We start from the raw sequence: 27865 nt of genomic DNA, 5'->3' as shown, positions 1-27865 counted from the left end.
ATCTAATTTTTTATTATATTTTAGGCAGGGTATTCCAATTCAAACTAAGGTTTGATAGTTCTCTGGTAGTAGGACAGGAAGTGTTGTGATTAAATCAGCTAGGAAAGAAAGGAATCAGGAAGGTTATTTGTTCTGGTGGGTTTTCCGGGCTGTGTGGCCGTGGTCTGGCGGATCTTGTTCCTAACGTTTCGCCTGCATCTGTGGCTGGCATCTTCAGAAGTGTATCACAGAGGGAAGTCTGTTACACACTGTGTCCAGAGAGAAGGGAATGTTTGGGGTATACCCGCAATACAATACTATCAACCACATCTTTGCATAACAAGTTCCACCCAAACACTTACTGATTGGTTCCCCACCCTGGGACATGGACAAAATATACCCCAAACATTCCCTTCTCTCTGGACACAGTGTGTAACAGACTTCCCTCTGTGATACAACTCTGAAGATGCCAGCCACAGATGCAGGTGAAACTTAGGAACAAGATCCACCAGACCATGGCCACACAGCCTGGAAAACCCACCAGAACCAGGCTACTTGTGTTGAGGCTGAGTAGTGCTTGCCTATCCTTTGTAAGACATAAGAACAGTTTTTTCCCGAATGCCATCACTCTGTTAAACAAATAATTCCCTCGATAATGTCAAACTATTTATTATATATTTATTATATAATTACTGCACTACTTTTTTCATCATTCCTATTACCCATCTCCTCCCAATTATGACTGTATGACTATAGCCTGTGCTGACATTTCATTTTATTTTATGATTTTACATTTTATGTTTTTATTACTATTGATTGTTTCCTGATTGCTTACTAGACCTATATGACAATCATTAAGTGCTGTACCTTATGATTCTTGACAAATGTATTTTCTTTTATGTACACTGAGAGCATATGCACCGGAGACAAATTCCTTGTGTGTCCAATCACACTTGGCCAATAAAGATTCTATTCTATTCTATTCTAAGCATGAGAACAGGTGTGTCTTTCCAAGGCTGTGGCTTTTGTTGCCCAGAGACTTCAGGAAAGGCGTTGCTTGTTGCTATGCATTTTTTTTATTAGGGAGTGGGGTGGAGGAAAATGTTGCAAGCAGAGGGTCTTCTTTTAGTATCAAAGTCCAGAATTAAGATTTGGCACCCATCCTAATCTGAACTATGATACCAATAGAGAAGTGACTAGTAGGGCAAATCTCAGAACCCCCCCCCCCCATCTTGCCATGGACTTGCATGCCAACAGTTGTGCAGCACCTGCTCTGCACTATGCATTTAATAGACAAAAAGTCAAATGAGGCTCTACAGGCAAAAAACGACAGGGCTTTAATGTAAGGAGAAATTTACACAGAGTTGCTTTGGAGTACACTGGCAAGATGTACAACAACAACAACAAACCTTTAAACCTGACTTCAGTAAATGGTTGCAAATAATTTCAGTTGCAAAGCCCTGATCTGAAACGCAAGCATGGCATGTAGCAAACTGCTGCAGCACTATTTATTTATTTATTTATTTATTGCATTTATACCCTGCCATATCTCAATGACCCAAGGCGGCTTACAATAAAAACAGCGGTCCCCACATTGTGAGTACCTGAAGCAGTTTTTATCTTTTCACCTTATTCATGGAGATGGCTGAGAGTCACACAGAACCTCATGGTAAAACAAAATGCTATGGTAGTAACTCCCTCCCCTTGCTTACATGTGGTGCTGTGAGGAGAGGTGAAGAGGAGATCGCTGTAGAAGATCGAGCAGCAGGACGGACTGGGCTGGAGGGAGGCAAGGACCTTGGGCTCTGAGATCCATCACTGTCACTGCCGTGGCTGCTAGGAGGAGTTGGAGGCATCTGTACCAGGTCATCTAACAGGAGATGCAGAGTACAGGTTAGTAGCAATGCACCAAGTAACGGAGAGCAACAGAGAAATGCTAGTTTGTTATGAGAGGTGTGAAAAAGAAGAAAATTCAGATGATCTAAGCATGAAAAGTGGCAGACTAACCCAGGCAACACAACTTCAGAGAAATATTTGTAGACAACATAAATGCTTGAGTAAAGGTCCAAGGTTCAATTCCTAATATCTCCAGGTTAAAGGATCTCAAGTAGTTGGGCTGAAAATGACCACTGTCAAGACTTTGAGAGCATCTGCCAAGGAAAACACAATTAGACTACGCAGACCAATGGTCTGGTAATAATGAGATGTGAGATGACTCAGTTCACACTCAGTGGCTGAATTGTAGACTTCTTCCAAAATAATTTCCTCTCACTTAAGATACACTTGCAACTCCAAGCAGAGTGGCTGTGACATTTTTGTATGTCATACAACTTGGCTCAGCTGGAGCTTATTGCACAGCTCATCCCATTTCTCAGTGCAGGTGCTCCCTGGGGTATAACATGGCCTGGATTGTTAAGGTGGATCTTTTTTACGCTCAACATTCCTGTCTTGGTGCAGGTGTTGGGACTAGATGGCCTTTGGGTTGCCTTTAGTTCTGTGGTTCTTTGAACAGTGGCAGACCTTTATGACCTTGGAATTGCAGAGCATCAGCATTTTGGCTTTTAAAGTACAAGCTTGACCCACTTGGATTGAGCACTAAAGTCATCTGAGTCTAGGTGATATCCCATTCATCTGCAGAGTGCCATCCACACAGCAGCTTCTTGCTGCTGTTTGCTGACTTTATTGCCCAAGTCCATTGATATTAACTATTTATTGTAATTGTGCTTTATGTTGTTGTTATTGATACTGCTGTTTACACCATTGCTGTACACTGCCCTGAGGGGGCGGGATACAAATCAAATCAAATCAATCAATCAATCAATCAATCAATCAAATCAGCAATAAATGTAATAAAAACATATTCAATCTTGCAATGCAAACATATATGAGGAAACTAAGAATTAGAATTATTGTCACAGTTTCATTTGGGTAAAATCAGCCATGTCTCCTTTTGTACTCTACCTGGTAATTTTACAACTGCAGTCAACAAGGGATATTGATTTTGGCATGGCTGAGATTAGGGGATTGGAAATTGTTAGCTGGGAATTCCCTAGGAATCCTACAATTTTACCATCTTGTCTGATCTGCATGAATTCGAATTTGCGGAATGATGGCCCTCCAGATATTCAGGGACTGCTGATGAAATGTGGCAGACCTTCTAATGGCCGTATTATAAAGAAAACCTCTTTTATTAGGATTAATGTGAATTGAACTTTCAGTGGGGCTTATATTGTGCATAAAATATTGTTTGCTTGTTTGAATGTGAATATACAGAGCCCAGAGAGAACTTATGTTTTTAAGTAAACAAATAAATGTGCTCATTTGTGCTGAACAGGCCTCACTGTGGGATAAGTGACTGCCAAACTGCATTCCAGATGTCATTGCTCTTCTGGAACCAGATATGAGATCCTTTCGAGTGATACCAGACATGCAAAAATTGGCATCTTACCTTTATATCCTTCCTCTTACATTGTTTAGCTAAGAAGTTGAAATTGTCTGTTGGGTCCTACATCAGGTTTGCAGGTATCAGGCAAGTTTTGGAGACCCTGTTTGGAATTATGCCATCTTCAGGACTGAACTAAATTATTGAGGATGTTTGAAGCCTCGGGGTGCATTCGTATATTGTGATATGATTTACCACTGCCACCTAATAAGATCTGCCAGTGGTAAATGGCCAGTCACATTTGTTTGAAGCCACATCAGATCATCCCAAAGATGAAGATCACCATGGGCTGAAGGATGATAAAGAAGTTTAATCCCTGCCATAACAGACCCCAGGTAATGGCTCCAAACAAAAAAACTGTCATGGGTTAGCTGCTGTTTATCATAAGGAAACTGGCTGACCTGCCTCTTCAGTTAAATATATGATCCCTACCTATAGATTTACTTTTGAGATTATTAATTGCATAGACATTTTGATAGTCCTGCTTTGCATCTTTTTTGCCTGGAACCTGCATGGATAGGCATCGTCAACCAATCATGCTTTATTTCCACGCTCCCACTCCCTACCCCATTAATGAAAGCTTCACAGCTTCCCTGCCTCCCATTCTTGAGTGATATACATTCTACTGTACCAGTGTGTTAGAGAGGGGACCATTAAAATATTTGCATCTTAATGATGTGGGCATTGTAGTATTTGATGCTATTGGTGTATGTTGAATACTATTGGCACTACTTGAGTATGCTTAAAAGCCTTGTCACTTCATCAATAGTCCTTTGATTTCTGTTTGCATTGGTCATCGCCTAGATTAGGCATCACCGATCTGCACATAAAACGTAAGCCAGCAGCTCCTGGAGTGAGAAATAGATGGGAAAGGGTTTGCCTCCTTAGACTCAGGCTACTGTTGTGTGAAATTGGGATCCAACTGGAAAGTGGACCATTCACAAAGATGCAAATCCAAGGTACACTTGTCTCTTTGACTACACACAATAACATTAGTTATCTGTAAGTGAGAATTATATATAACTTGTCAAATATTTCTAGAAAAGGGCTGGAGAGAAGATCTTGTGCCATGGATCATTCTTTAATAATGAGGGATATGAAACTAGAGGGTCAGTGAAAACCATTTGCATCTGTTTCCTTACCTGTTGGCACATTCAGAAATTGGTTCACTTCTCTGGGTTCATCTTTGATTACAGGTTGGGGAGCCATTTCTATGGAAGCCTGAAAAAGAATACAGAGGTGCAGCAGTCTGATTTTTGAAAGCAGATTGTTTATGACTTTGTGGTAAATTACATGTTTCCTTAACCAAGTAAAGTGCTTTCCCAAACGTTTGTGTTGTCTCTTGTCATGTTGACTGGTTTGTGTTCCTGGGCTGAACATAAAGAGGTTCACTCTGAGACAACGTGGTTTTGTACAGATGTGACAATATTTTTGTCACCATCTTAAGTCCCATCCAGGTCTACACTTCTTTTTGTAGTTCTAGTGAAATTTTATGCAAAAGATTATACAGGTAGCAGTGGATTTCAGTTCCCTTTTCCTGTAAGTGCTAAGTGAAACAGAAATCAAGTGGCACCTTTATTATTTACTAATTCAAAATATTTCTATGCTGCCTCTTCAGAGTCCTGCTTGAGGCTTATAATATAAAGCCGCAATATTGAAACCCAAGCCTCTGGATTTAAAACAGATTCAGACTTTGAAAAGTTGACAAGATAAGCTCCCTAGTTAAAAGTCTGATTTTAAAAAGATGAGTTTTAGCTAGATGCCTGGAAGAAAGTTAAGTAAGCACCAGGTAAGTCTCAGTGGCAAAGCGGGGGGGGGGGGGGAATGTTCAAAAGCATGGGGCCACCACAGAGAATGCCCTGTCTCTCATTGATACCTGCTTCACCTGTGAAAGTGGGGGAACCACAGAGAGCAAGGCTGGAGAGGCAGATCTTAACTAGAGGGATGGATACTATTGGCGACTTTAAGACTAACAAGGTTTTATAAAGCAAAAGTTTTTTGTGAATCAGAGTTAATTTCATCAGATGCATGTAATGAGTACTACTAATTCATCCATCAGCAAGGTCTAAACAATAGAGATCGGAAGGCAATGTAGGAGACTTGCAGTTCAAGTATTGCTGTTCAAGCACTCAAAACACTACTTCCTATTCTATCAGGGCCACAGTTTAGAAGAGAGAATACAGGCAGCTGAAGGTAGCAAACTAATGCTACAGGAGAACCCTCTGGGAATCAATCCTGGCAACCCTCCCAGAGAACCAACATCCAGCTCCTGTTCTCTGTGTGCTGCCATGGGGTCTTGCACTTCCTCAGTCTGGGACACTTATTATGAGAAGTCAGTGGGCTATCCTTCCATCCATCAAGACCTTGCCTGGCTGTTGCTGTCAATGCTTTGGACAGTTGCCAAATTCACCCATTTGGGGTTGGGCCTTGCCAGCACTTGTTCATTAGTACACACTTGTGCTCTGCCATTGAGCTATGTTCCCCTCCCAGCTATATGGTAGAGTGTAAAAGCTACAAACCGGCACTAACCTAGAATTAACTTTTATGCTTTGTGACTGCAGCCTCTACCTTTCTAGTGCCATTCTGCCATACTGATGGTCTGCAGCATGTGTGCCAGTCTTCCTGCTTTACTCCTTCCCTGTAAAGCTTCTTTGTTTTCAAGGAAGATGCAATCACAGACTTGAGCATTCTGCCAAAGGATAATTAGCATTGTGTAGGCATGCTACCAGAGTCCTTTGCACAAATATGTCCTTTGCAATTCCAGGGTCATCTTTTCCATATGTCTTCTCTCCAGTCACTAAAAAAGTCATTTTAAGGGTTTTCTTCAGATTCTGTTGTGGTTGTAGCTGGGAGTTTTTGCACAGGTTCTGGAGATAAAGTATACCCCCTATTGCTCATCAGACTTTCTACAATGTCACTCAACTGACAGGATCCAAAGAAGAACTGGATGAATGGAAATGGAAGACTCCTTACCATCTAAATGTCACCCCAGAACTGATTTTGAGGGTCCTGTTTTTGCACAGAGAAAGTATTTGGGGACAATTTGGGCTGTAGGAGGAAGGAGAAGTAGGAAAGTCTTGCTTTGCAAATGGAAATCCATTCTGTCCGTAGAAATTTCTAGTCAACACAAGCCAACAGCTGTTTCTAATAAATTAAGACAAAAACAACATACCCAGCTGCACCACAACCAGCATCTCTTACCAGCCTGCCCTTCCTCCCATTCAACCAAAGACAAGGCAGTTTGGAAGACTTTTTTACATTAAATAGACACATTTCACACTACCTCAGATTGTAAACACAGCTTGGGGAGGAAACTTGCTGCGGCTGTTAAATACACACTCCCCATGGAACTACATTTGTGGACAGAGTGAGTTCAAGCTGTGTAAACAAGAATGGAGTTTGTGTACATGTCTGACTTAAGTAGCTGGATTGTTTCATATCTACCATAAATGAATTCAGAATAGGTTTAAGATAATCCATAATAGGTTTAACTAAATCTCAGGGGTATCAAATTCAGGAGGAATTGCTCACTTCATAGAAGATCCTGGGAAGGCTGTAGGCGTGAAGGAGGGATTTAATGCTGCCTTCCAAAAGTGCTCTGCATGAAGCTGTGGGAATCATGGCGTGTTTAATGCAATGGATCATTTATGGGTCTCTGGGACCTGTCATGACATCAGATTGGGAACATTCTGGTAGACAGAGGTAAAATTCAACAAGATCTGACACACTGGAAAAGAGCATGGATGTGAACAAGATGCACTTCAACAAGGATAAGTGCCAAGTTCTACATCTGGATACCAAAAAATGAGAAGAAAGCATACCTGATGGGGAATATACTTCTGGGTAGCAGTGTGTGTGAATAAGGTGTGAGTGGACTGTAAGCTAAATGTGAGCAGTCAGTGTGAAGCAGTGGCAAAAAAGGCTAATGTTTCTCTTGGGATGTAGCAACAGGGGCATAACATCCAAATCGCAAGATGTCATAGTCTGGTTGTACATCACATTGGCCAGGTTGCACTTGGAGTACTGCATGTAGTTCTAGAAGCCTCACTTCAAAAAGGATGTGGACAAAATGGATCAGGTGCAGAAAAGAAGAAGGGTGATTCAGGTATGGAAATCCTATGATGAAAAGCTGAGGACTTGGGAATGTTTAGTCTGGAGAAGAGGAGGTTGAAGGGGACATGATTGCTCTCGTCGTATTTGAAAGGCTGTCAAGGAAGGCAGTCTTCAAGCAATGGTTGAACGAAAACATGCCAGGGCTACTTTAGGCTGATCCTGCACTTAGTAAGAAGTTGCACTAGATGGCCTGTATGGCCCCTTTAAGCTCCATAATTCTATGAAATTTTCCCATGCTAGGTAGCCCCTAGCATCAGCTGTGGTTGCAATTCTCTGAAAACTTTCACCTAAATACATGCAATAATGCATGCAAAAAAAAATTTTTTTTAAGAATAGCTGGTAGCATTTTTGTTCCCAAAGGGAGCATATTTTTTGTTTCACATTGGACTGTTTCCACCTGACAGTCTCCTTTGTTTTCAGGAAACTGATCCACAAAGTAAAGCTGGTGAAGGAAATTAGAGGTGAGGCACACCAGGGAACCATCCTGCTATCTAAATGCTTTACAAACAGCTGTAGCATAAACGTCCAGCTTAATGGCTCAAATGACTTCCCAGAGAAGAGGTTACAACATGCCAAAGCACAGGCAGAGCTTAGACGGGGACACAGGTGTTTTTATCTAGTTCCAGTCTTGGCTCCCTCTATGGTGCCTTGGATTTATGTTTGAAGAAGCACCCTTGAAAGGTAACCTGCAGAACAGCTCTGCAGTTTGGAAAAATAGAGTAAGCAGGAAGAACTTTCAGCCCTGAAGAAGAGATTGTTCCTCAAACAGAACCACTAGTGAAGGATGAAAGGCTTAAGAGATGACACATAGACCATGTTTTTTTTTAAAAAAACAATTAGGAAAACTGGTAATAATTAAGATTTTTCAATTTCAGAGTAGAATTGTAGAGGCTTCCCATTCGCACTATGGCTGTCAGGATGGCAGCTTCCTCCCCCAGCTGACTGAGTGCTATAACTGGAACAAGAGGTGGAGGTATCATACTCATGCAGGAATTCTGAACAACAGTCTCTGTTTTGGACTGAGCCGCCTATATAGCTCCATTATCCTATTCTTGTCTCCAAATGGACTGGCAGCAATCAGCCAGAGGCTTATCAAAGTTCCCATGTGATGTGCCAGCACAGGTTTCAAAAATCACTGTAGTCTGTCTGGAAGTGCAATAAGTTTTCCATTTGCTTGATTAGTTAAAAGTTGTTAGCTACTGGTGCTGACTTTTGTCTCTCCCCCCACCCCATAAGAGCCTTATACATTGGAATAAAGAACCACACAGAACCGCAGACAGCACTAAAATTTAAAGTTCAGATACTCTAGCTAGAGACAACATTCTGGAAGCAGTAAACTCACCTCTTCAGAGGCTGGCAACCTCTGCAGTGGGTTAAGATTCAACATGGGCACTGAGTTAGTGGCCAGCTGGGTTTTAGGAACTTCTGTTGCCATGTTCTGCTCCTGCTTCACCATGATAGAACATAATTTATGCTGGAGGGACCACATACCACTTTGCAAGTCTGAGAAAAGAATCACATCAAAATCACATGGCACTGAACTCTGTGTGATACAAGAACTCTCCCCCCCCCCCGCCCCCAAATGCCTTTTAATATATAGAAAGGGTTTCACAACTGGGATTCTAGCTGTCTCCCTTACATCTAGAGACCAGCAATAAGCTCTGTTGTATCGTATATTCTACCAGGCTCCAAATAATGAGCTTTTTTACTCCTCTTCTCAAGAACATTCCGTTGCTAACATTCACTTTCTAATATGAACAAGTCAAATGACTGTCATTGAAAGGGATATACCTTTTACACAGGGAAAAGAGAGATTCCTTAATTTGTCCCATTAGATTTTTTTATGAAGGCCAATGTAGCTCCAAAAGGATCACCCTAGTTAAAGTGTAGTTCTATGGGAAGCAATAGCTGTAACTATACATTTATATTTATAAATTGAAAGTGTCATAGGACTCTAGTTACAACAGACTAACACTGTGGTTCTCAACCTGTGGGTCGTGACCCTTAGAACCTGCAGCCTGACAGCTCAGGGAATCCATACTCCCATCAGTTTTCTACTAGCATGGCCAATTGGCCATGCTGACAGAGGCTGATGGGAATTGTAGTTCCTGAAAAAAAAAAAAATTTGACCCCGCTTTGGGCAGGGGTAGGGAACCTGCGGTTCTCCAGATGTTCAGGAACTACAATTCCCATCAGCCCCTACTAGCATGGCCAATTGGCCATGCTGACAGAGGTGATGGGGTGCTATTCGGTATCTGGGCAGAGGCAGGGAACCTGCGAGGTTCTCAGATGTTCCAGGACTACAATTCCCATCAGCCCCTACTAGCAGCCAATTAGCCCATTACTGACAGAAAAACTGATGGGAATTCATAATTCCTACCCCTGCCTTTGGGGGGGGCTCCTGAGAATTCTACTAGCGACCCACTTTCATAGAGGTCGCCTAAGACTCTCTGCATCAATGTTCTCCATCTGCAAAATGGATAAATGTTACGGTTGGGGGTCACCACAACATGAGGAACTGTATTAAAGGGTCGCAGCATTAGGAAGCTTGAGAACCACTGGACTAACATGACTACGGTTTTGGAATTTGCAAAATAAAAGTTGCTTTTTAAACTGCCTACAGACTACTACCATCCCATCCCTTCACTGACATTTCTACCTGGCCAGATGGTGGCTGGAATATGTGGGTTCACTTGGAAGCATCACATCAGGTGTTCCATTTTAGAGTTAGCATATTGAGGTTCTAAGATAGTTGAACACTGAAGAATATCTCACTGAATACATCAAAGTTGGCCTCTTATAGGAAGCAAATTAATACGTTCATAAACTCAAGTAGCTGAAACAGGAATAGCATCAGCTTCTCAGTGTGGTTGCTTAGTACCGTCCTCACAAGCAGTTCTCTTGCACTTGCCCAGCTCTGTTACTTGCTGAAGGATGCTACTAATGTTAAGCAGAAACACAGTGAACAGATGTTATATTCAACTTGTATAGAAGCTGTTTCATCCAAGTCATGGGAATGAGGGAGAGGAAAGAAATATTCCCAGAAATGTACTCCACGTGCATGTTTACAATTAAGATACACTTTTAACATGCTAGGGATCAGGATTGTCCATATCTTAGTAAAGAACATACTGTGTAATGCGTTAGTGCCTAGTTAGCCACAATCATAAAGATAGCTGATGATCATCTGAATATTGACCTCCACAGTCATCTTTCTGCAATGCATCTGCTCCCTGCTTCTGAAACACTGTAGTCCAGATTGTACATATTTGTGAGCAATCCTGTCTTCAGCAGAGGGTTGAATTTAAATTCTAACTCAATGGGGTGCAGGCTAACATGCTGGGTTCAGCTGCAAGAACTGCTGAACTAAATCCTGTGCTCAGGTACAAAGATCCCTTTGTCCCCTTGGCCAAGTCACTGTCTCTTAGCCTAGCCTACCACAAAGTGTCACCTAAATGGGTGGGGATTTGACCCTTCTAGAGTTGGGGAATTAGCAAGAGTAGACTTTTTGCTTAGCGAGAGGTCAGGCAGGTTTGGAATCTTGGTTGGTTATGTATGCAGAAAGTTGCTTTTGCAAGAAATCTGCAGGAGAGTGAGATAAAATTTAACAATTTTATTAAAGGGAAAATAATAAACACACAAACACACATTAATCAAGGCAGCAGAATGCACACATAGTCCTAGGATATAAGCAGTGTTGAGGAGATAGGCTGGGGATAGTCCTCACAGACTGTACTGAAAAGGTTGTTAATGAAAACCATCAGAGTGGGACCTAACTTGCGGAGTTCCACAGGGCCTTAGGACAAATCATTCAAAGCTTTGTAGTTGGTTGTCACCAGTATGTGGATGATACTCAGCTCAATATATCCTTATCCAAGTCTCCTGATGATGTAGTAGAGGTCCTAAATTGCTCTTTGGCTTATGTGGTAAATTAGCTAAGAGCAAACAAACTGAAATTAAACCCTGAAAATACAGAGATAATTTTGGTTAGGAAGGCAGAGATCTTGAAGGACATTTAGCTCCTCACTTTTGATGGAGTTTAGCTGATCCTTGCTGACTGACTTAAAAGCCTTGGGGTTAGACTAAAGAAGCAAGTTAATGCAGCTGCAAAAAAGGCTTTTTCCCAATTCACCATACCCCAATAAGATGGCCCCTAACTTTGATACAGTTCATCTGGCCGCCTGCATCCATGCCATGGGACATACAGACTAGATAATTGTAATGCGCTGTGGTTTGGTTTTTCCTCCTTGAATTCAGACATTCTAGTTGGTGCAGTACGCTACAGCTCGGCTATTATCAGAAGTTAGACAGAATGTGCATGTTATTTCCATTCTACAGTTACTCCACTGGCTGCCCATCAATTACTGGGCTCAATTTAAGGCACTGGCTATTCCATGCAAAGCCCTTCATGGCCTTGGACTCTTGTATTTGCAAGACTGCCTATCCCCCTATGCGTTGCTACAACAGCTTTGCTCCAATTAGTAAGGTCTTCTGCAGATGCCAACCTGCAAATGGACAAAATAAACAACTGCCCATACATGTGCCTTCTCTGTTGTGGTCCTCAACTTGTGGAATGGTCTGCCTGAGGAGGCCAGGAAGGCTCCCATTCTCCTGGCTTCCCACCAGCTACGCAATACTGAATTATTCAAAAGCGCTTTTTTGCACAGGCAACAGAGTTGCACTGTATGAAATGAATCACAAAGTTTCTTAGGTAAATTATGAGATCCTGTGGTTTATACTACTGTGTTTGGCTGACAGAAACTGGGATCCTACTATGTAATTTTTGTATCATTTAATTTGTCATATTAAGACTTCTGCTTTGTAACAGTTCTGTTTTCAAACTACAGGTTGGTTCACCAACTGTAATCCTATTGTTTTGTATGTTGACTACCGCATCCTGTTGATTGCATTGATTAACTTTGTGTCCAAGTGAAAAAGGCATACTATAAATTATGTAAACAAAATAAAATAAGCAAATAGTAAAATAATGGGGGTCACATCCTTCTCCCCAATTCTGGATGCCCTGCCCCCACAGTCAGGACCTTCTCCAACCACAGGAAGAGCCTGTGGGGAAGAGCCTGTGGAGTCAAGGGCAGAGGCACTGGCTGATGATGTGCCAGTGTTGCCAGAGGCCGCTCTGTCAGGGTCTGCGAGTTCTCATTGCTGGCCCCTGAGATTATCAGCAGGCTTCCACTGAGCAGATCTTGAACCTGGGCCCGTAGTCCCCTAGGACCTCTTTCCAAACTAAAGAGATGAGGCTGCCACTGAGTCTAGTTTGGGTTCAAGAGCATTTCTAAAATTGAGGTGCATGGGTCAAACCTGTTTGGAATCACACCCTGTGGCACCTCTCGTCGTTGGGGTCACTTCTTCCAGTCCTGCCCCTATGGGCTTTACCAGCTCCCCTATAGCACCACAGGTCACAGAACAATTTAGAACTCTGTGTTTTATTTATTTATTTATATATTCATTCATTCATTCATTCATTCGTTTGTTCGTTCGTTTGTTTGTTTATTACATTTATATACCGCCCTCCCCCGAAGGGCTCAGGGCGGTGAACATGAATATACAAATAGAGCACAAATAAAATCAATAAATCTTAAATCGTTAAATAAATCATAGTAAATGGCTCTATAATCTTTAAATCATTAAAACCCCATTAAAAGCAGCATGTTAAAATCAAATACAATAAATAATACAAGAGGCGACCTACTAACCAATCCCCTAAAAGAGGGGAGGGACGGCAGGATCCACAGATGTTAACGGGGGGGGGGGGGCATCAGCGGCCAGCCTCCCCAAAGGCCTGGCGGAACAGCTCAGTCTTGCAGGCCCTGCGGAACTCATTGAGATCCCACAGGGCCCGCACAGCTGGAGGGAGAGCGTTCCACCAGGCGGGGGCCAGAGCTGTAAAGGCTCTGGCCCGGGTAGAGGCTAGCCGCATCATGGAGGGGCCAGGGATCATCAGCAAATTGGCCTCTGCAGAGCGCAGAGGCTGGTTCAGGACATATGGGGCAAGACGGTCCCACAGGTACGGAGGTCCCAGACCGCTCAAGGCCTTAAAGGTTAGCACCAACACCTTGAAAATGATTCGGAATTCTATTGGTAACCAATGCAGACGGCATAACACAGGTGAGATGTGGTCTCTGGCGGCACCCCCTGTGAGCAGACGGGCCGCCGCATTCTGGACCAATTTTAACTTCCGGATCAGACGCAAGGGCAGGCCCGCGTAGAGCGAGTTGCAATAGTCTAGCCTGGAGGTGACCGTTGCATGGATCACAGTAGCTAGGTCTGCTTGGGAGAGGAAAGGGGCCAGCCGCCGGGCTTGTCGAAGATGGAAAAACGCAACCCGGGTTACATGGGCCACCTGGGTCTCCATTGAAAGAGACGAATCCAGGTGGACCCCCAGGCTGCGGACGGAGGAGGCCGGTGCCAATGTAGCCCCCTCCCACACCGGCGGCTGAAAATCCCCAGCCCCCCCTTCGCGCCCCAGCCAAAGGATCTCCGTCTTCGATGGATTCAGTTTTAACCTGCTCTGTTGCAACCAACCAGCAACCGCCTCCAAACAATGCTGGAGAGCCGCAGGGGCGGCGACTGCTCCCCCCTCCATCAACAGAATGAGCTGAGTGTCATCGGCATATTGATGACAAGTCAGCCCAAAGCTCCGTACCAACTGAGCAAGGGGTCGCATATAGATATTAAATAACAGCGGGGACAACAGCGCTCCCTGAGGCACACCACAATGAAGTGGGCAGCTCCGGGAGGCTTGGTCCCCGCACCACACTTGCTGAGTCCGGTCCCGGAGAAACGAGGCAATCCACTGAAGGACAGTGCCCCGCACCCCGGAAGCGGCCAGGCGGTGGGTCAAAAGATTGTGATCGACCACATCAAACGCTGCGGTGAGATCTAACAACACCAGCAGTGCCGATCCGCCTCGGTCTAGTTGTAAACGGAGCATATCTGTGACGGCGACGAGAACAGTCTCCGTCCCATGCCCAGCACGGAAGCCGGACTGGAAGGGATCGAAAGCCGATGTGTCCTCCAGGAAGCCCTGAAGCTGCTCCAACACCACTCTCTCAATTACCTTCCCCAGAAACGAAAGGTTCGAAACGGGGCGGTAATTGGCCAGATCTCCAGGATCTAAAGATGGTCTTTTTAAGAGTGGGCGGACCACTGCCTCCTTCAACCCATCTGGAAAGGCTCCTTGCTCAAGGGAGCTATTGATGATATTCAACAGATGGGGCCGTAACTCCGCCCGGCATGTTTTAATAAGCCAGGAGGGGCACGGATCCAGAGGACAGGTAGTAGGTCTAACAGCAGCCAGAACCCTGTCGACAGCGGCTTCAGAGAGCAGGGAAAACTGGGCCAAACAAGGGCCAGAAGACGGCAAGGGAGCCTCCAGTTCGCATATTGTCTCTAAGGTGGCAGGGAGGTCATGGCGGAGCGACGTGACTTTATCTGCAAAAAAGCTCATAAATGCCTCACAGCTGATGGCCAATTGGTGATTTGTAGAGCCCTCTGATAGAGAGGTTAACGATCGAATTATCCGAAATAATTGTGCTGGGCGGGAGCTAGCAGATGCGAGAGAGGAAGAGAAGAACACCCTCTTCGCCTCCTTCGTCGCCACCTCATAGGCTTTCATAAACGTCCTATAAGATGTTCTCGCAGCCTCGCCACGAGACTTCCTCCACACTCGCTCTAGCCGTCTGAGCTCCCGTTTCATACGGCGTAGCTCCTCAGTATACCAAGGAGCCAGTCATGACTGGGGGCACAGAGGGCGCCAGGGAGCAATAACCTCAATGGCTTCGGAAAGGCGGGAATTCCAGTCTTCCACCTGCTCATCGAGGGAACCGGTAGGTTCAGGGTCCCGCAGAGCATTCAGGAATCCAATAGGATCCATAAGTCTCCGCGGGCGGGCATAAATCTGCCCGTCGCCGAGACCCGAACCTTCAGGGTATAGTGGTCAGACCATGGCACTCTATCCATAGAGGATATGACCACATCAACCCCTGACCCAAAGACCAGATCTAGTGTGTGCCCGGCCTCATGAGTGGGGCCAGAACTTACTAAGGAGAGGCCCAGCGTCGCCATGGATGACACCAGGTCCGCGGCCACTGCACATGAGGCGGTGTCAACATGGACGTTGAAGTCACCCAAGACAATAAGTCTGGGGAACCGCAACGCCCAGTCAGCCACCACCTCCAGCAGCCGCGGCAGGCCGTCCCCTGGTGCGCTAGGCGACCGGTACACCAGGAGGACAGCCAACCTCTCCAAGGCCAACCACTCCAAGCCAACACACTCCAGACCCACGATCTCTGGGACAGGGACAGCCCTAAAGGAGATAGTATCACGGATGAACATTGCCACACCACCACCCCGGCCCTGTGTTCGTGACCGGTGGAGACACGCGAAACCTGGTGGCGAGACCTCGCCCAAGGCAACGGTCTCACCTTCTTGCACCCAGGTTTCGGTGACACAAGCCAGGTCCATTTGCTGATCCCCGAGAAAATCCCGGAAAATCCCGGAGAAAATCCCGGAGGGTTCTTTAGTTGTTTTAATGTTAATAGAGCCATAAGTTTGTACCATGAATTACTGATGCTTTAAATTGTGCTCTACTTATATGTTGTTAACCGCCTAGAGCCCTTCGGGGGAGAGCAGTATACAAAACTAATCATCATCATCAACAACAACAACAACAACAAGAAGGGAGGACACCAAATTTCCCAGAGCAGCAGACTGGTGGACAGCGTCTTCCTCCTTGGCCTTCTCCCGTCCCTCCTTCTTATAACCCTATCCCTGGTGTAGGCCCACCCAACCAGACCCTTGGGGTCAAGAGAGAGCCCACCCTTCCTTAGCCTGATGGCCCCAGCTTCCCATCACTCTGGTGCTCCCCTCTCCTAGATTTCTGTCCGATTCTGCTCCCTTCTACCTTCTGATGCAGGGGCCTACCATGCGTGCAGGCTCAACCAGTAGTAGGTGGAGCAGCCTACTGCAACGTTGCTGGCCTCTGCTGTGCTTTGCTCCATTGTCACTGCCCTTTGCAGGCTGTTGGAGAGCGCCAGCACCATCTTCACTTTCCTGCCAGCAGGGAGCCCCTAGGTGGGGTAAGTGGTGCTGCGGAGTCTTGGGCCAGCAGTGTTTGGGGAGCCTTGCGCCATTACCCCAATGGTGTCCTCCTGCCCCACAGTTGACCACAGCTGGCTCTTCAAGCTGGCATTTCTTGGGGGGATCTGTTTGGGTGAGTGGGAGTGGCCACTGTCCCACAACACACCCTTTGACCCAAAAGCCCTTACCTCCAGTTCAAGTTATCAGAGATCATCTTGTGTGTGTGTGTGTGTTTGCGTGTGGGGGGTTATCACAAGTCCACAGGAATGCCAGCTTCCCCTGCTTTGGCAAAGCAGCAGCCACATAGGCAAAAATAAATTAATGGATGAAGATTGAGACATCATTCTTTTGGTGATGGGCGGGGTAGAAATTAAATAAATAAATAAATTCCTTTGAAGGCCGCACACTCTCCTTTCCCAGTACTGTAGTGCAAAGCTATTCTGATGGTCCTTTATAATTTCTACTGATGATATGCACTGTCTACATTTCTATTGAGCTATCCACTATCCATTATAACCCCAAGATCTCTTTCAGTTTTGATCTCAGTCAGTCCAGACCCCAACAGCATATATTTAGTTGGGCTTTTTGGTCCAATGTGCATAACTTTATAGTTACCAGCACTGAACTTCATGTCTTTGTATGAGGATTTACACAACGTTCATAAAGAGACTGACACACACGTTTGCCTGCATTAATGATAACTATAGGCTATCACAAGTCCTGCCACAATTTCCCCAGACTAAGCAAGAAGCAAAGGCTAAGCCTGAAGCTTCCCAGAATACAACAATGGCAACTCTGTTCATTCAAAGTACTGGATCACTTCATCACCAGGCATTTCCCTCTAGGAACATCTAAGGATAAGGATACACACACTTCACACTATTATTCTTCAAAGAAAAAGACAAACAAAAGACAAGTGACTCTTTTTTCTTCAAAGGGTTAATAACAGTTGTGTTCCTGTGAAATTACACAGGAGTGAAGGATTAAATTGCACTTCTCTCTCCCCTCCCTGCTCAACTCCAATTCAAATCTGCAACCCATGTGGCTTTAATTCATCTTTAAAAGATGCTTGGAGATCCATAATTTCCATCATAGCTAGTTTGATTCTAAAAATGCCTTTTTGAATAGATGCATACCGGTACTCTCTCCACAAGCCCATCAGAGATTTTCAGCAATAAAGCTAAAGTGGTGAAGCTGCTGCATCTTGCCATGTAATGGTCACCAAGAAAATTGGCTTGGGCAATCTTCCTAGGATACTTTGTATATATATAAGTCAGAAATTTGGAATGCATATGTGAAGAAAAACTCTGGACTCACAATCTATAGAATCTACCACATGAAGTATTTTGATTTTCCAAAACTGCACAAGGGACAGAAGAGAGATTAATTCATGGGCAGAGGAAGCTATTAAAATCTTATTTTATTATGTTGATCTGCAAAGTTCTCCTCTCCTAATCATAGGCAGGCCAAAAAAACAAGCAAACCCTGCATCACTCCATTCTGCAGGTCCCCAGCTCATTCACTAGGTCAGGGTCTGCTCAAAAGTAAGCAGAATGCAGCTGAACTCCCATTCAGCTTCGCTACCACACTGCTTCTACTAGGAATTAGGATGACTGCCTTGCTCTCCAGCTGCAGAAAAATGGCCCACCATTTCTTGGCCAACAGCCTTTGCAGTATGTTAGATTAGGCTAGGTAGGGTTTAGGGGATTTTGTACTGAGTGGAGAAGATAATGGGGAAGCAGATAACAGGGAGCTTCATTTTATTCTGGAGCCTCCCTATTCCAGATAGAATATAATGCTCCCAATGAAGGCTAAATGATGTATTAAAAATTGCAGTCTCTCCAAAACATACCTGACCTGGTACTGGAGGTGACTCTGGAAAATACCTATCTGTCTTCTTACCTATAGATATGAAGAGAGTGAAGTCCCTCCCCTGGTTTCTGAAATGGCATAATCTAGAACAGCTTTACCACTTAAAGAGCTATTTTGGATACAGCAGTCCTGACTGTGCTGTTCCAGATGAATCACCAACAAAAAAGGATAGTTTATCTGTCTTTCCCTTCTTGATGTTTTATGTCACAGAGCGTGAATAATTTCTGACTGCAGCAGGGAATATTTTCCTCCTGTTAAAAGGAAGGTCTTTTTTCTCGTTATACATTGAATCTGTGTCATTCCTTTTTCAGGCCAACTGTTGTCGATCAGCCACTAGGACACCCACATGATCCCACAAATTACAGGATCCTCTGCTGGGATTGCTCTGAAAATATCCTGCCATCATGAATTATCCTAAAATGAATTGTTTTAAAAATAGACCCTGAAACGACTGTTCCCCATCTCCTGCTGAGAGATCTGCTGGCAAGAAGGAAAGCCACTTAAGCCTACTGCTCGTTCCAGTGAGCTCTTGGCTGCTGTCAATGGCCTCCTCTCCTGTGTCTACACCCACCCAAAGTGCCAGGAATGTCACTGGGTTCTGTTCTCCCACAACCTGTAAAGGTAAGAGTCCTGATCAGATGCTGCCTGCAGCTTGCCAGAAGGGAAAAACTGGGTAAATTGACCCTTTTTATTGGGCCTACTTTCCCTAATGGGAATGTGAAAGTTTTGCTTGACTTCTTTTCCAGGAAGGTAAAGAAATTAGGTCTGAGAACATAAACAAATGCAAAGTAACCAACTTTTATCATAATAAATATCACACATTTCTGTAGTCAGAACTTGCAGTCAGTTGGGATTCCAGGAAGGCACAAAAATTATCATGCGCTATGAAATTAATCTGCTTGAGAATTAAAGCTTTGATTTTTTCAAAATTAAAAAAGTTTGATTTAAAACTTTTATTAGCCACCTTTCTTCATTAAGCAGGTTTCTAGCCTTGAGTTACAAACAAGGATGTAGATAAGGGGGTGATGGTTCTCGGATTCAAACCCACCCATTAAATGTCCTAAGCTCCGCCCCCCCATTTGGGTTTTTTGTATTTTTAGTGTTTTTTTAGTTTTTGACCTGTAGGGGGTGCATCTTTTAGAATAGCAGCACCAAAATTTCAGGAATTTTTTGGGAGAATACCACCCAGGTTTGGTGAGGTTTGGCTCAGTGGGTCCAAAGTTATGGACTCCCAAAGGGGGTGTCCCATCCCCCATTGTTTCCAATAGAAGATGGGGGCTATACCTTTGAGGGTACATAACTTTGGACCCCCTGAACCAAACCTCACCAAACCTGGGTGGTATCATCAGGGGAGTCTCCGAAAGAAACCCTGAAATTTTGGTGCTGCTAGCTTAACAATTGCACCCCTAACAGTAGGCACCCCTCAAATTTCCCCAGATTCTTCTTTTAAATCTACCCCCTTTGGCATGGATGTAAAGGGAGAATTTGAGGTCCTCAGTTTAAACATTGAAAGTGATGCCCCAGTTTAAACATTGAAAGTGATGCCTGGGGGGGGGCAGGGCGGGCAGGGGAGTCTGCCGTCCCTGGCCTCGGAGAGCTGCTTTTATAAGCACCGGGGCTGGGGGTGGAGCTTAGGGAGGTGTGGCCTGCCCCCTGGGGTGGGGGTAGCCCACCCCATTAAAAAAGCTATACCTATGTCACTGGTTACGTGGCATTCATTTGTTGATTCAGAATCAAGAAATCACTGCTGAAGTTAGTTAATAAGATAAAAGGTTGGTCTTCAACATGCTTTTGACATCCAATCCCAGGTTGCAGACAGTCTAATTTAGAGTTCTTACACAGATTGTTAAAAGCATTATGGAATGGACAAAATCTTTCAGAACACTGTAGCTCAGGCCTCAAGCTGTAGATTCAGCATTCCCAATGAGTACTCTTTCTACTCAATTTCTACTCAAGAGAGGAGCTGAGGCCATCAGAATGATGTCCCTATAAGCTTAACATTTTACTTCAGATGTCTCTAAAGAAGTAGGCAGTCCACAGTATTAAAGGCTGCAAAAAGATCTAGCAGGACCAAAAGGGAACTATTATCCTTGTCCATCTGAAACAACAGGTCATCCACAAGAGCAACTAAAAGTATCTCAATGTTGAAACCAGGCCTGAAGCCAAAACGAAATAGGTCATGTGCAGATTTGTCATTCCGATTCATCTAGGATTGCTCGTTCACTTTTACCTAGTTCCTTGCTGCTCCCTTTGTTCAGTAGAGGCAGAATCAATTAAGCAAAAGAAATTATGCCAATATACCTAATTTGTATGATATTAGGGTTGCCAGGTCTACTCTGGCTACATTAAGGGGATGGGACAGTAGGATTGCCAGATCCAGGTGGGGAAACTTCCAGAGATTTGGAGATGAAGGCTCAGGAGGACAAGGGCCTCAGTGCCGTAGAGTCCAAGTCTAAAGTATCAATTTTCTCCAGGGAAACTGATCACTGTAGTCTGGAAATGAGCTATGAATCTTGTGGATCCCAGGTCCCATCTGGAGGCTAGTATTGCTATATGATGTATACAATTCCAATTTTCTTGGCACAGAATTAAAGGAGGGGGTAGCAGAGAGTAGACACAGCCCTGCAGTATGTTCAGTGCAGTATGTTGCCTGAAATGTCTACATTACTTAATCTGAGAAGTAATTTACTAGAGGGCAACCCTACTTCCCATGTGAACAGACTCATCTGTGCTTTCCAGAGTAAGCAGATAGGAAAACTAGTTAAGAAGAAAGATGCTTCCATGCAGTCTGCCAGTCTTTGGGGTAAATCCTTCTGGGTACATACATGCAAATTGCAAAGAATGTCCTTATATATATGTGCTTTTTGGAACTGGCGTGATGTAAACAAGATGTTCCTGGCTAGTTTATAAATTAATTAGTTCACAAATATTAATGAATAGGACACTTTAGAAGACCTCGGCTGAACAGCAATATTGCAAGAAGAAGAAAGCCAGATTTCTGTGTCAAAATGTTTAATTGAATGCCAGTCTACCTAGAGGAATTGCTCGAGTGTACTCAGATTCATCTAAATTTCAAAGTGAATATTCTAATAAAGATCTTTGCTAAAGATTCTGGACACCATTAGGTTTCTCCTTAGTGTGGTTGGTAATTCTCTGGTTTGCTCAGTGTAAATGGATAGTTCCAGAGATTTCCAGTTATAGAAAAAGACCATCTTTGAGCAACCCACACTAATTAAAACATGGGAACATACAGCAATTTTTAGTGAAATTGGACAAGATCCAGGATGGAAATAACCAGTTAGTACACTGAATCACTGTAAGATAGTATTTTCCCCCCTTTTTGAACAGCGGGTTAGTGACTCTTGCTGTGACTCACAAAGCCAAAATCTGTTTAGTCTGTTGTTGTAGATCCTGATTAAGTGACCAAGGTCATTGTTAAGTCTGGCATATTTTTTCCCATTATAACTTAATTCTGTTTTTGTCAAAAACGTTAAACCAAAGAAAACCAATTTCAGTTTACCTTCTTTACCAATGTTCTTTATAAACAGGAAACTAAAATAAAATACTGTAAATTGTAGCTGGCTTTCTTCAATTTGTTGAGATTTATTCCCTTACTCATCTTTTTTTATCCTGGTAAAGACACGTGGAGTGTTTCCAGGGGGGTTAAGTCAAATGCCCTTTGGAGCTGCACCCTTTGATTAAATGCCCTATTGGGCATGTTTGCAGATGCCTGTCTTTCCCATGGGGGCAGGGCAAGCAACCTTCTCCTGGCTCATTCAAACAGGTGGCAGTTTCTTAATTTTAACACAACTATTTCAAACTGGTAGCAAAAATGTATTTCCAGAAAATCCAAAGAAAAATTTAGTATAATACAGTGGTTAGAAAGTTGGGTAAAGAGCATGGAGACCCAGGGTCAAATCCCCACCCCGAGTCTAATGAATGATAAATTTTTCTTGCTTCCTTCATTAGCTCTGACAATCAGATGTGCACTGCTAGTCCTGTATTCAGACATAATTCCCACCACACGCGGCCCAATTCTCCTTTCAACCATAGTGTGTGGGAAGACCACTATGGTGGTTTCAAATGAGGAAAACTGTACTGGAGGAAGTCATAGTGCTTCTCTCCCTGTGTGCTATGTTCCCAATCAAAATCTGCCCCCCGCCATGCACCTGGAAACTGAATTCTGAGAGCAGACCTTAGAGCACATATCTGATCACCATGAGGAAAACATAACACTGCTTAGGCCCAGAATGGTAATTTGGTTTCCCCAATCTTAGTCCGACACGCTGATCACTGTACCACACTGGATCCTTTTTGGGGGTTACAGCCATCATTTTACTGGGCAACATTGAGAGCTAGTCCCTCTAACTTTGCCTAATATATGTCATATGTTTGCTGTGAGGATAAAATGGGAGAGGAAAGAATAATATATGTTCCCCTCTGAGTTGCTTAGAGAAACAACTCAGGATGTGTGAGAAGAAAGGATGAAGACCATTCCAGGTTAGCTTAATTAGGCATTTGTATTTCCGTGTAGATAATTTGATGAACAACATCAGTTCTGCTATTTGTAAAAATGTGTTAAAACGGGTACACGTTAATTGCCAAGGGCCATATTTAATTGCAGAACAATGTACTGAAGGAATGGGTAGTTCCTGTTTGCAAGCCAGGTCATCTGCTTTGAAGGGCAATGGTCAATTGGAAGAAAACACAACCAAATTGTTCCTTTCAGTAAGACTTCCCTCTTTTAAGAGCACTGCAAGAGTCAACATTTGGGGTCCAGCAAGCATTTTTCTTGTGCTCACCATTAGCATCCTCTTCTGTCTTGACGGGCATGAGGGGACTCTGGGGAGCAGAGTCTCCACTGAGGGAATAGCTGTGCTCTGCTTGGATACCAGGCGTGGGAGGATCCAGGTCCATGTCGAGCAGGGGGTTCTTTTCTGCCAGAATGTGGTCATCAAAGAAACTGTTGAATAGTTCACTGGAAAAATCCTCCATGTTCTCTGAGAAGTGATCAAAGCTCTCAGAAAAATGCTGTGAAAGGAACAATTGAAAGAAAAGCATTAATGTCGCTTCTGTGAAAGACTAGTGGGCCTTCCACCGAATTCTATCCCAGGCCAGACATGGTGGAAGCCAAATAATTTGGAAGAGAAACATATATTCATCTTTTATTCTTACTGTTTTCATAGTTATAGAAAACTGGGCTTTTTCACTTTAAAAAATGAATAGGCCAAAGTCCTCAAAGATATATCTGCAAGACTATCTTGTACTATTAATTATCCCATGAACTCTTACCCCTCCCATTCTGAATAGTTTATCTCCCCATCTTGTCAGACAATTTATTTTTCCCTTGGTGACATCAGTGATGGTGGATATCATAATGACTAGCTCACCAACATACATACTTCCAATAATAATAGTGTATTTGTAGCCTTTTTTTAAAAAAAATTACAAGTGGCAAGCATCCTTTAAAAAAGATTTCCTCCCATTTCATATCTTCCAAGAAGTGGCAAAATAGGCAGCTATTCCCAGTTCTTCCCTGGGGCCCCATAACAAAACACAGCATGCTTTCCACGATATTCTGTTACTCATACCTGGACAGAAAAAAGCACAAGTATATCAAACCAGTACACAATTAAACTACCTGATGACCGAACATACAACATGGTGTTACTATCAAGCACAGTTCTCAAGTGTATTTCATTGTAAAAAACACTGCACATGATGTATTGTCGAAGGCTTTCACGGCCGGAATCACTTGGGTGCTGTGTGGTTTCCGGGCTGTATGGCCGTGTTCTAGCAGCATTCTCTCCTGACGTTTCGCCTGCATCTGTGGCTGGCATCTTCAGAGGATCTGATGTTGGGAAAGCAAGTGGAGTATATATCTGTCCAGGGTGTGTGGAGGAGTGTCCAGGGTGGGTGGGGAAACCTTGTCTGTGAGTAACAAAGGCGGCAACCAGGTCAATAGTTGAGGGCATCTGAATAGAAGTATGAGTAACAATAAAGCCTGGGAGTAACCCTGTAGATAGCAAGGTCACTGGTGGGAGCATCTGAATAGAAGTATCCTGGCCTTTGTTTCTTTTGTCTATGGTCATCCTGTGTTTGTGTGGAGCTGGTTTGACACAGTCTTGACCCTAGTATTTTTCGCATAGGAAAACTGATGAAGAAGCACAACCTACAAACAATCTACAGACCCACTAAGAAAATTCAACAGATGCTACGTTCAGCAAAGGATAAGAGGGATCCTCTAGCTACTGCAGGAGTCTATCGCATACCATGCAGCTGTGGACAAGTCTACATAGGAACCACCAAGCATGGCGCACAGACACATTATCAAAGAACACGAAAGGCACTGCAGACTATTTCAGCCAGAAAAATCAGCAATAGCAGAACACATGATAAACCAACCTGGACATAGAATATTATTTGAAAAAACAGAAATTCTGGACCACTCTGAAAGCCACTACGTCAGACTACACAGAGAAGCAATTGAAATCCATAAGCACATGGACAATTTTAACAGGAAGGAAGAAACTATGAAAATGAACAGAACTTGGCTGCCAGTGTTGAAAAATACTAGGGTCAAGACTGTGTCAAACCAGCTCCACACAAACACAGGATGACCATAGACAAAAGAAACAAAGGCCAGGATACTTCTATTCAGATGCTCCCACCAGTGACCTTGCTATCTACAGGGTTACTCCCAGGCTTTATTGTTACTCATACTTCTATTCAGATGCCCTCAACTATTGACCTGGTTGCAGCCTTTGTTACTCACAGACAAGGTTTCCCCACCCACCCTGGACACTCCCCACACACCCTGGACAGATATATACTCCACTTGCTTTCCCAACATCAGATCCTCTGAAGATGCCAGCCACAGATGCAGGCGAAACGTCAGGAGAGAATGCTGCTAGAACACGGCCATACAGCCCGGAAACCACACAGCACCCAACTGCACATGATCTTTCTTTTTATTATGATTGCTGTGGGAAATGATGGCGCTCCCTGTAGCAATCATATAACCTACATATCTCTCAGATACATGCAGGTCTCTTAGATACATGATCATATATTGTTAAACATCTAGAAACTTTACTGGGCCAAGAATCCCGAATACGCATGTAAGCATTTCCTTTGAAAAAGCCAGCGTGGTGTAGTGGTTAAGAGCACGTGGATTCTAATCTGGAGAACCAGATTTGATTCCCTACTCCTCCACCTGAGTGGCAGAGGCTTATCTGGTGAACCAGATGTGTTTATGCACTTCTACATTCCTGCTGAGTGACAGACTGTCAGACTGTCATGTCAGACTGTCAGGGAAGCTTCAGGCAGCAGAAGAAGCTTCAATTATTACTTTTCTCTTTGTAATAAATGCTATTGTGGTGATTAGAGTAATACAACAGAGAAGCCTGGGTTCAAATGCCTACTAACCATGAAACTCACTGGCTGATTATGCACAAGGTGTTCACTGCATGGTGGAGGTGAATGTCCCCTGTGGCAAGATTTCTTGTACAGACATATTTCTTCAAGTCCCACTTTCCCTTTCCACTCTTTCTGCGGCAAGCAAATCCACTTATAGCATGATTTTAATTTTGCTTTGCTGCCAGAGTAAGACAGTATTGCCAGTGGGCATAGCTTTGCCCTGGATCTGTTCCCTCCCACCACAGCCAACCCACCTAGTCTTACCCCACCACTCTCTCATACTGCTTTGCACACTTCCCCCACGCCCACCTCCTGGTTGCCACTTCCCTCTTCTTGTCCTGCCACATCATTTCTATTGCCGATGGCCTCCCCACTCCTGCATATCTTTAGATCTTTAGATTTAAAAAATAAATAAATAACCATATCAGTAGATTAGTAAATCGATACTAACACTAAAAATGTAAATATAATAAGACTAGTCGATCAGTCCAAACACCCGATTTGCCCCTGCATTTGATCAACTAACTGGGATGTCTCCAATCTCCAAGTTTTATACACAAGCAACCAGTGATTCCAGACTACCGTAGGAAAAGCTCACTGGCTGATAGATTAATAGATTGATGGTAGTTCACATTGTCCTTTTGTGGATTTGCAGTTTGCACACCATTACTCCCCTTCACTTCCCACCATAAAAGACAATCAGTGTTCAGGCAAAGTGAACAGATGCCATATTCAAGACTTTTCTTTTAATAGTTCACCTTTTTAATGTCAATATATTAATCTATTGATAGATTGGTAGATTTATAAGATCAAAGATACAAATTAAAGATTATATTAAAAATTTAAGCACACATGTGCGATAAAGAACCTGAAAAACATCCCCCACACACATGTAAACAAAAAGCCAGCTGATGGGTAATGCCTGCTCTGCTGCAAACAGGGCAGTGGGTAATAATGCCGAACAGGCCCCTAGAAAAAGACTCCTTGGCCAGTTCTCTCTGAAGTCACAGGAACCTTGTTGTGCATAATTGGCTGCTGTGTGACTTTTGGCCAGTTACTATTTCTTAGCCTAATTTACTTCATAGGATTATTGTGAGGATAAAACAGAACCATTAAAGCTACTCTGTTCTCTCAGGAAAGGGAAAAACAAAAATGTGGTAATGATTGTGAACTAATTTTCTGTTAGTTTTCATCATCGCAATTTCACAATTATAATAATAAAAATTTAAAAATGTGCAATTACTTTTTTTAAAGAAAAAAGCAGTAATTAAAACCGTTACAGTCCCTCTGAAAGTAAACTGATTCACAATCCATTTAGGAATGCTGTGGCCACTATAAATTAAAGGAAAGGAATTAACCACAGGCAAGCAAATGTGTCCATAGCCTCACTGTGAAACAGAAGAAGGAAGTAGCAAAATGTTAAGGGATACTTGCGAGGAGAAGTCAGACCTTTTCTGAACAAGATTTACTTATTTTATTTTCAAGGAAACATAACAGGATCTTGACTGTAAGGACACAGAATGTTATGTGGAATATAGTGCTCTTTTAATTATTGTGTAGAACAATGGATTCAATTCCACTTGCCATTAATTACATAAAAGGAATCTGTCAGCAGTGAAAAACAGGCATATTGGAGCAACCCCTCACTTCAGAGATTTGGTATATAGGACAATTTCACCCCAGGAAAGCAAGGTACATGAAATCCATCCATCTAGCTGAAAGTGAGCAAATGTCAAAGAAAAACCCATGCACAAATTAAAGACAAGCTACTGCAGAAAGCTTTGTCCTGCAGAGGCTACCACTGAGAAAACATGTGCCCAATGATAGAGCATCTCTGTCCTCTCAGGGATTAGCAGAGGAACTGTTTCTATTTCTAACAAGAATTAACTGAGCCAAATAAAAGGTCCCTGACATTTTAATTCTCTTTTGGTTTTCCAGCAA

At 43.5% G+C, this 27865-nt stretch overlaps 1 protein-coding gene across 2 annotated transcripts in view; it reads right to left on the bottom strand.

Moving 5' to 3' along the window:
• The window catches only part of CREB3L1 (cAMP responsive element binding protein 3 like 1), a 112679-nt gene that overhangs the window by 23922 nt on the left and 60892 nt on the right, over positions 1-27865 (bottom strand). For both annotated transcript variants that reach the window (XM_048486220.1, XM_048486221.1), the window contains exons 2-5: positions 23308-23536; positions 8877-9037; positions 4564-4642; positions 1692-1849 (exon numbers count right to left, since the gene is read on the bottom strand). In XM_048486220.1, coding sequence (XP_048342177.1) covers positions 1692-1849; positions 4564-4642; positions 8877-9037; positions 23308-23536 — 627 coding nt within the window. The remainder of the gene's footprint in view (positions 1-1691; positions 1850-4563; positions 4643-8876; positions 9038-23307; positions 23537-27865) is intronic.

The sequence above is a fragment of the Sphaerodactylus townsendi genome, linkage group LG02 (genome assembly GCF_021028975.2).
Source record: "Sphaerodactylus townsendi isolate TG3544 linkage group LG02, MPM_Stown_v2.3, whole genome shotgun sequence".
NCBI classification, from domain to species: Eukaryota; Metazoa; Chordata; class Lepidosauria; order Squamata; family Sphaerodactylidae; genus Sphaerodactylus; species Sphaerodactylus townsendi.
This window is presented reverse-complemented; position numbering and strand designations above follow the sequence as displayed.